The sequence below is a fragment of the Ictalurus furcatus genome, chromosome 27, assembly GCF_023375685.1.
Source record: "Ictalurus furcatus strain D&B chromosome 27, Billie_1.0, whole genome shotgun sequence".
NCBI lineage: Eukaryota > Metazoa > Chordata > Actinopteri > Siluriformes > Ictaluridae > Ictalurus > Ictalurus furcatus.
Window position 1 is genome coordinate 16,732,961 of NC_071281.1, and position 9,459 is coordinate 16,742,419.

Sequence of the window (9,459 nt, forward strand, 5' to 3'; positions counted from 1 at the left end):
CTCACTAATCCATCTCCAACCCCTTCACCAATCCATCTCCAACCCCTCTCCGACCTCCTCACCAATCCATCTCCAACCCCTTCAACAATCCATCTCCAACCCCTCTCCGACCTCCTCACCAATCCATCTCCAACCCCTCTCCGACCTCCTCACCAATCCATCTCCAACCCCTTCACCAATCCATCTCCAACCCCTTCACCAATCCATCTCCAACCCCTCTCCGACCTCCTCACCAATCCATCTCCAACCCCTTCACCAATCCATCTCCAACCCCTCTCCGACCTCCTCACTAATCCATCTCCAACCCCTTCACCAATCCATCTCCAACCCCTCTCCGACCTCCTCACCAATCCATCTCCAACCCCTTCACCAATCCATCTCCAACCCCTTCACCAATCCATCTCCAACCCCTTCACCAATCCATCTCCAACCCCTCTCCGACCTCCTCACCAATCCATCTCCAACCCCTTCAACAATCCATCTCCAACCCCTTCACCAATCCATCTCCAACCCCTCTCCGACCTCCTCACCAATCCATCTCCAACCCCTCTCCGACCTCCTCACCAATCCATCTCCAACCCCTTCAACAATCCATCTCCAACCCCTTCACCAATCCATCTCCAACCCCTTCACCAATCCATCTCCAACCCCTCTCCGACCTCCTCACCAAAACATCTCCAACTCCTTCACCAATCCATCTCCAACCCCTTCGCCAATCCAACTCCAACCGCTCTCCGACCTCCTCACCAATCCATCTCCAACCCCTTCACCAATCCATCTCCAACCCCTTCACCAATCCATCTTCAACCCCTCTCCGACCTCCTCACCAATCCATCTCCAACCCCTCTCCGACCTCCTCACCAATCCATCTCCAACCCCTTCACCAATCCATCTCCAACCCCTTCACCAATCCATCTCCAACCCCTTCACCAATCCATCTCCAACCGCTCTCCGACCTCCTCACCAATCCATCTCCAACCCCTTCACCAATCCATCTCCAACCCCTCTCCGACCTCCTCACTAATCCATCTCCAACCCCTTCACCAATCCATCTCCAACCCCTCTCCGACCTCCTCACTAATCCATCTCCAACCCCTTCACCAATCCATCTCCAACCCCTCTCCGACCTCCTCACCAATCCATCTCCAACCCCTTCACCAATCCATCTCCAACCCCTTCACCAATCCATCTCCAACCCCTTCACCAATCCATCTCCAACCCCTCTCCGACCTCCTCACCAATCCATCTCCAACCCCTTCACCAATCCATCTCCAACCCCTTCACCAATCCATCTCCAACCCCTTCACCAATCCATCTCCAACCCCTCTCCGACCTCCTCACCAATCCATCTCCAACCCCTTCACCAATCCATCTCCAACCCCTTCACCAATCCATCTCCAACCCCTCTCCGACCTCCTCACCAACCCCCTCACGATCACCAGCTTTAGCGTTATATTTTGCTGTAAAACACTTCTGCATCCGTATTTGCTCCACAGTGAGAATGACCGAGTGGTGATGGTGAACGCGGTCTCCATGGATAACGTGGAACACGCCTACGCCGTTCAGCAGCTGAGGAAAAGCGGCAAAAATGCCAAAATTGTGAGTCATGCCCCTCTGAGATCGGTTACTGTGAACAGTAATGGACGAATCATTAACTTATAAGCTATTCCACCGTGACTAGCCATGAAAGAGCCAGTGCCATGTTTGTCTGGAAACTTAGACGCTAACATGATTTAATCTTGAAGTTTGACACACTCGACGTCAAACTATATTTAATAAGCGACTATGTTGTCTGTATACGGATTGATCTAAAGCAAGCACTCGTGTATACATATGCAGTGTAACTCATTTAAAGCTAAGAAGTGCTGCTGTGTTTATACTGTGAGCGGCCATTTTGATTTGGAGTCACTTGCTGAACTCGGGTTCGAGGAGACCGATATTAGTAGGGATGCAGTTAATGGGGCGTTTTCTTTGGGTTTTCCTACTCGGAGGTTGGAAATTGTGTTGTAATCTTCAGTAGGAGGTAAAAATATAATGGGTTTAAGATTTAGAGATGGCACAAAATGGTGGATCGGAGAAAACGTATCGGATCCCGGAACAAATTTAGATTGGAAGATTGGATTTGGTGGAAATTTCCTTTTGGAAACTGGAAATAAAGAGAGCTGACTGGTTTTCGCTTGTGTTAGGATTGCTTTTATTATCTTTATATTTCATGTACAGTAGTAGTTTGTAAAGAAGGCCGTATCGGATGGGTCTCAGCGTTCAGTATTTCACTTACTGATCGATCTCTCTCTCTCTCTGTGACAGACCATCCGGCGTAAACGCAAAGTCCAGATCCCGGCGGCCCGAGCGGGCGACAGGGAAACCATGTCGGAGCGTGAGGAGGACACGGAGGACGAGGAATTCGCCGGGCCGGGCGTCGGAGCCAGCGCAGGGACGGGCAGACGCAACGATCGGAGCGCCAGCCTGGGACGGAGAGAACAGAGCGTGTCCCCGCGGTCCGACAGGCGCTCGGTCGCCTCCGCCGGCCCGCCGCGACCCTCCAAAGTCACGCTGGTCAAATCACGCAAAAACGAAGGCGAGTCACAAACAACCTTCGTGTTTGTTTAACGTTTCACTTGTTTGTTTTTTCCCCGCCTCGGAGCATAACATTTAAAGATCAGCTCCTAGACACAAGCAAGCTATTAAATATGTTTCTAATATCGTCGTTATTATTAATATTATAACATTTAATGTTAATTTAGATTTAAACATTTGTTCGTTTTTACAGTTTATTTACGTTTAATTTAATGAATCAAAAAATGCGTATTAAAACGTTTATTTATTTACAGACAAATGGAAAGCTGATGTGTAGATATTTTGAGAAGTGATTCGCATATTAATTAATTATTTAATAAATAAAAAAAAAAAGTTTAATATTCATACTGGCAATGTTTTCTTTCACTTTTATACGATCTTTATTTCCAGAGAGAGTAAATACTGCCGTGTGTGTGTGTCAGAGAGTGTGTGTGTGTGTGTGTGTGTGTGTGTGTGTGTGTGAGAGGTTGAAATGCATGGTGATGTTTATATAGAGAAGCAGCTATGACTGGAATGCTTTGACGACTTGATTACGTGCAGTAGGAGGACACGAGCTGCCGTCTCTGAGACCTCGGCTCTTGAATGTTCTCCCGGAGAGTCTGAGAGTCTGATGATGAGCTTCTGTGTGTGTTGTGTTTGTGTGTTGAACATTTCAGAATATGGACTGAGACTGGCCAGCCACATTTTCGTGAAGGACATCACACCCGAAAGCCTGGCAGCGCGAGACGGGAACATACAGGAGGGAGACGTCGTGCTGAAGGTACCATCAGAGAGAGTGAGAGAGACGGATACAGAAGAGAAGAGAGGGACAAAGTGTGTGAGAGAGAGAGAGAGACGGGGGTAAGAAAGGGACAGACAGTGTGACTGAGTGAGACGGACAGAGAAAGGGAGGGAAAGGTAGAGAGAGAGAGGGACAAATACAGAAGGGAAGAGTGAGACAAAGTGGGGGGGGGCAAGAAAGGGACAGAGTGTGACGTGAGGGAAAGAGAGAAAGATGGAAAGAGACAAACACAGAAGGAAAGAGAGACAGACTTGAGCGAGAGAGAGATGAACATTTCTTAGGCCTGTATTTCATGTTATATTATATTTCTCCTAATTATAAAGCTAAATTAAAAACATTCTTCAAAGGTTAAAAGAAAAGATAGAAATAAAGGACCGAGGCAGACGCAAGAAGATTTCCTGACCTGGACATTGAGAGAGACAGGTCAGGGACAGGTTCTCCATCACGCTGCCGTTAATCTACAGAGAGAGAGAGAGAGAGAGAGAGAGAGCGCGCAAGAGGTTATAAATCACCCCGCTTTCCAACTAATCCTAACCACGTGCAGCCTCTTTGTGCCTTGGCTTTACGGAAATATTTCAAAAATGACTTAATTAGAGGGGAAAAAATCAGTTTTTCTTGGAACAAGGCAAGAAAAGCGTGACTGAATGTTTCTCTCTCTCTCTCTCTCTCTCTCTCTCTCTGTAGATTAACGGCACCGTGACGGAGAACCTGTCCCTGACAGACGCTAAGAAACTGATCGAGCGCTCGAAAGGCAAGCTGAAGATGGTGGTGCAGCGAGACGAGAGAGCCACGCTACTCAACGTTCCCGACGTAGACGACAGCGTTCCTTCCGGCAACTCCGAACGAGACGGTGAGGATAGTCTGGAAACGTTTACTCAGTTGGGCCCGTTGTTGTTTTGTGCTTAATAATAATAATAATCACAATAATTTCTCATCTTTTTCTTTATTCGATCAGATATTTCAGAAATCCATTCCCTCACCTCCGATCATTCCCATGAGCAGTTGCGTGGCAGTCGCTCTCGCTCGCCGGACAAGCGCTCGGATCCGTCCGACATCTCCAGCCAGTCGCCTCAACAGATCAGCAACGGAAGGTAAACTCTTCTCTTCTGAACCGTGAAGTGCAAAAGAAAATACGACACACACGCTAATTCCAGGAAAGAGCGGAAACTTGGAAAAACTTCTTCCGGAATGATGAAGGGTTGACGTTTGTGTGCACGTCTCCACGCTTCACTCCTCACTACGTGGAAATTCTCTTGAGCTGAAAGACCAGGGAGAAATGAGAGATAAATGGGGGGGAGAGAGAGAGAGAAATAGGGGGAGAGATGGGAAGAGAAATGGAGGGAGAGATGAGAGAGAAATATCAGGGAGAGATGAGGGAGAAATGGTGGGGAGAGAGATAGGGAGAGAGAGAAAGGGGGGAGAGATGGGAGGAGAGATGGGAAGAGAAATGGAGGGAAATATGAGGGGGAGAGAGAGAAATGGGGGGAGCAGAATGGAGGGAGAGAAATAGGGAGAGAGAGAAATGGGGAGAGAGAGCAAGAGAGAAATGGGGAGAGAGAGCAAGAGAGAAATGGGGAGAGAGAGCAAGAGAGAAATGGGGAGAGAGGGAGAGAGAAAGGGGGGAGAGATGGGAAGAGAAACGGAGGGAAATATGAGGGGGAGAGAGAGAAATGGGGGAGCAAAATGGATGGAGAGAAATGGGGAGAGAGGGAGAGAGAGAAATGGGGAGAGAGAGGGAGAGAAATGGGGAGAGAGGGAGAGAGAGAAATGGTGAGAGAGAGCAAGAGAGAAATGGGGAGAGAGAAATGGGGAGAGAGAGGGAGAGAGAAATGGGGAGAGAAAGGGGGGAGAAATGGGAGGAGAGATGGGAAGAGAAATGGAGGGAAATATGAGGGGGAGAGAGAGAAATGGGGGGAGCAGAATGGAGGGAGAGAAATAGGGAGAGAGAGAAATGGGGAGAGAGAGCAAGAGAGAAATGGGGAGAGAGAGGGAGAGAGAAATGGAGGGAGAGAAATGGGGAGAGAGGGAGAGAGAGAAATGGTGAGAGAGCAAGAGAGAAATGGGGAGAGAGAAATGGGGAGAGAGAGGGAGAGAGAAATGGGGAGAGAGAGGTAGAGAGAAATGGGGAGAGAGAGGGAGAGAGAAATGGGGAGAGAGGTAGAGAGAAATGGGGAGAGAGAGGGAGAGAGAAATGGGGAGAGAGGGGAGAGAAATAGGGGGAGAGATGAGAGAAATGGGAGAGAAATATTGGGGAGAGAGCGAGGGAGAAATGTGGAGAGAGGGAGAGAGAAATGTGGAGAGAGAGAAATGGGGAGAGAGAGGGAGAGAGAAATGGGGGGAGAGATGAGAAAGAAATGGGAGAGAAATATTGGGGAGAGATGAGGGAGAAATGTGGAGAGAGCGCGAGAGCGAAATGAGGAGAGAAATGGGGGGAGAGATGAGAAAGAAATGGGAGAGAAATATGGGGGAGAGACAGATGGGGGAGACTGAGAGATGAATATGGGGGAGAGACAGATGGAGGGAGAGAGAGAAATGTCTACGTGGACTTCATACGATCATGAAGATTTGTAGGCAGTGACAGTGCATTAAAGGAAAAATGTGTGAGCACTGAACCCTGGGGTGGCGTGCGTGCGTGCGTGCGTGTGTGTGTGCGCGCGTGTTGATGCCAGCGGCCACTCTGAGTTAGAGAAGCATGTCGGTTGTAAATCACATCACTTCACTCTGATACGGACAGATGGCATAGACGGAGCTCGTGTTGGTGAGATTTATAATCAACTTGTAAATAATGACCATCGCCGCGCCTCTGTCCGTCTACCAACCGCTAGCGTAGCGTACTGTCCTCACTTCTGTCTGACCTTCCTTCATTCATTCATTCATTCATTTATTTATTTATATCAAAGATCCCACCGATCTGATTCCATCTAAATATGATCCTGTAACGATATATAATATTTATATATATATATATAATATTTTCTGTTCCGCTGTATTTATAGTAACGGTTCATTCACAGGCACGGTGGATGCTCCACAACGTTAAGTGTAGCTATAAACGGATAAAAATGACGCATTTTGTTGGCTTGCTGTGGTGTAAGAGGAATAGAACACTTCAGGAAGTGCGTTTATCGGAACAGGAACCACTTCAGAGCGTTGTTTTTTTTTTTCTTTTTTCTTTTATCTCCTCGATAACGACCGTAACGACTCGACTCGTGTCTCACCGCAGGCCCATTTTCCCGGTTCTGCAGAAACTCCTCTCCTTGTAAGTACTTGCTAGTGACTCGAGCAGGCTTTCTAGAGAGTCAGTGTGATTAGATGTAGTATTTGTACGTTAGAGGTGTTACACGTGAAACGTCTGTTTAGCGTAGCGACGTGTCCGTCTATCTGTCTAGGCTAGCATAGTGATGTATTAATAAACCTCTGTGTGTGTGTGTGTGTGTGTGTGTGTGTGTGTGTGTGTGTGTGTGTGTGTGAGAGAGAGAGAGCTGTTAATCTGTCTGATATTTATGTATGTAAACCCCAAGCAGCACACTTGGCATATTCACACACTTCCCTCTCAGTGTGGGAGGACGCCGTGGTTTAGTGTTCAGACCGCACGCTTTAATAATCGTCTCCTCACGTCCAAGCGGACACCGTCTTCACTCGTGTCACAGGAATGTCACAGGTAACGTCACTTTTGTGCCCGTTCCTCGGTTATTTAAACGTCACGGCCACCACTATTTACCTTGGTATCGCACCGGTGACGCTCCAAGGATACGGCAGCCATTTTGCGTGCACACGCGTGTCGGTAAAAGCAAGTCCAACCCCGGAGAATAACGCGCTCCCAGATGGACTCCAGACGGTGACTGGGCGATATGAAGACCGGGACGTTAGGACGTCTGGAACTCGTGTAAGCGAGGACAGCGTCTACAGCACTCACTGTTTTGTGTAGAATGAGTTGAAGTGTTGAAGATGGATCAGGCCTGGGGTGCACAGCAGCGGTTTGGAGATCGAGTCCGTTTATTAACAGTTCAGGTGTTTAGGGTGTGTCTCTCTCGCTGTCTCTCTCTCTCTCTCTCTCTCTCTCTCGGTCTCTCTCTCTCTCTCTCTCTCTCGGTCTCTTTCTCTCTCTCTCTCTCTCAGTCTCTCTCTCTCTCTCTCTCAGTCTCTCTCTCTCTCTCTCTCTCTCGGTCTCACTCTCTCTCTCTCGGTCTCTCTCACTCTCTCTCTCAGTCTCTCTCTCAGTCTCTCTCACTCTCTCTCTCAGTCTCTCTCTCTCTCTCTGTCTCTCTCTCTCTCTCTCTCGGTCTCACTCTCTCTCTCTCTCTCTCTCAGTCTCTCTCACTCTCTCTCTCTCTCTCTCGGTCTCTCTCACTCTCTCTCTCTCTGTCTCTGTCTCGAGGTCTCTCTCTCTGTCTCTGTCTCGAGGTCTCTCTCTTGAGGTCTCACTCGGTCTCTCTCTCTCTCTCTCTCTCTTTCGAGGTCTCTCTCTTGAGGTCTCACTCGAGGTCTCTCTCTCTCTCTGTGTGTGTGTGTGTGTAAAAACAAACACCTGTGACCAAAGCAACTTTCTTCTTCTCTTCTTATTATTATACTTATTACTGTTGTTATGATTATTTACAAAGTATTCGATTTATTTATGTACCTATTTGCTTACTTAATTCTTTTTTTTAAAAAATGTTTTATTGATATTTTTTATTTTGGAGTTTAAGGAGTTCAACTAATAAATGAACACTATTTGTGGTCAGTTTTTTCCTCCTTCTTCTTCAGAACCCCTCCCATTTAGTCATAGTTATTCCCGCGCACTAGCAGTAGCTGATCCGGACGCGTGCTTCCTCAAACACACGTGATTTCAACATTTATTTATTTTTTTTCATTTGGGATGTAATGAACATTACCACTTACGTAAGGTGTGTGTGTGTGTGTCGCAGCCACAGGAGTCGGGATGAGGAGCGTACCTCTAAGCCGCCGATCGTGTCCACTCCTGTGAAGCTGACGGAAGACGCGCTGCTCGTCCCTGAGAGCGAGGAGACCGACAAGCAGATTCCTCCACTGCCAGGTCAGAATCTCTCTCACACACTCTCTCACACACTCTCTCACACACTCTCTCACACACTCTCTCACACACTCTCTCACACACACTCTCACACACACTCTCACACACTTCCTCTTTCTCTGACTGTCTTTACTACTTGCCTATTGTCTGGTTAGTCTGATCACACTTGGACATCCTGTTTTTTCTCTTCTTCTGTGGTCTTTTTTTGTGGGGTGGGCTTCGGTATTAAGGGGCCTTTTTTTTTTCTTTTTTCTTTTTTTTATATAATTTTTTCTAAGAGCTGTAGGTAAAAAATTGTTATGTTTGTTATATAACATATAATATAATTGTTGTAAAATCCTTGTTATAAGGATTTTACAATGTAAATGTAATTATAAACTGAAAAAAAAAAATTGTATGTATGTATCTCTGTGTGTGTGTGTGTGTGTGTGTGTGTGTGTGTGTGTGTGTGTGTGTGTCTGTGTGTGTGTGCAGAACCGAAGCCAGTGTACGCTCAGCCCGGACAGCCGGATGTCGATCTGCCCGTCAGTCCCTCCGATGCCCCCGTCCCTAACGCTGCACATGATGACAGCATCCTGCGGTAACTCTTTAATTCACCACCGTCACCTGTCGGCCATGTTGCTTGTGATGTCACACAAGAGTCCGTTAACACATGGAAGAGTGGGCCATAAATCTGACCCTGGTTTCACAAGGAATTTTCCGAAGAACTGGGCAAATAAATATGAAAAACGCACAACGTGATGTGCAAGAAATGCAGATTACTGTCACTTTACTGGCGAAGGAGTTGATAAGGGACCGTGTGTGAAGTGCGGATCTGTTTGTGAGATTGTTTTGATCTCCTACAGATTTTGATTAATAGGGGAACGAAACACACCGAATCCTTTAGCGTGAACAACAAACTCTTTCAGCTCCAATTTCAGCCATAAAACCAATTCTGTGGGACTTGTACACAATCTTCTACTCCATGCACTTGTACACGGTCCCTTAATGAGCTCCTGCAGCCTCTTGGTCTACGAAACCTTCTTCTGCCTCTCTTTCTTCTACTACTCCACCTTCTTCTGCCTTTCCTT

The 9,459-nt window shown here is 47.3% G+C and overlaps 1 protein-coding gene across 6 annotated transcripts in view; it reads left to right on the forward strand.

Annotated features, from left to right (window-relative positions):
- tjp1a (tight junction protein 1a) overlaps positions 1 to 9,459 on the forward strand; it is a 56,074-nt gene that overhangs the window by 24,479 nt on the left and 22,136 nt on the right. For all 6 annotated transcript variants that reach the window (XM_053616947.1, XM_053616948.1, XM_053616952.1 and 3 more), the window contains exons 4-10: positions 1,497 to 1,599; positions 2,308 to 2,578; positions 3,234 to 3,337; positions 4,043 to 4,208; positions 4,314 to 4,449; positions 8,265 to 8,392; positions 8,864 to 8,969. In XM_053616947.1, the coding sequence (XP_053472922.1) occupies positions 1,497 to 1,599; positions 2,308 to 2,578; positions 3,234 to 3,337; positions 4,043 to 4,208; positions 4,314 to 4,449; positions 8,265 to 8,392; positions 8,864 to 8,969 (1,014 nt within the window). The remainder of the gene's footprint in view (positions 1 to 1,496; positions 1,600 to 2,307; positions 2,579 to 3,233; positions 3,338 to 4,042; positions 4,209 to 4,313; positions 4,450 to 8,264; positions 8,393 to 8,863; positions 8,970 to 9,459) is intronic.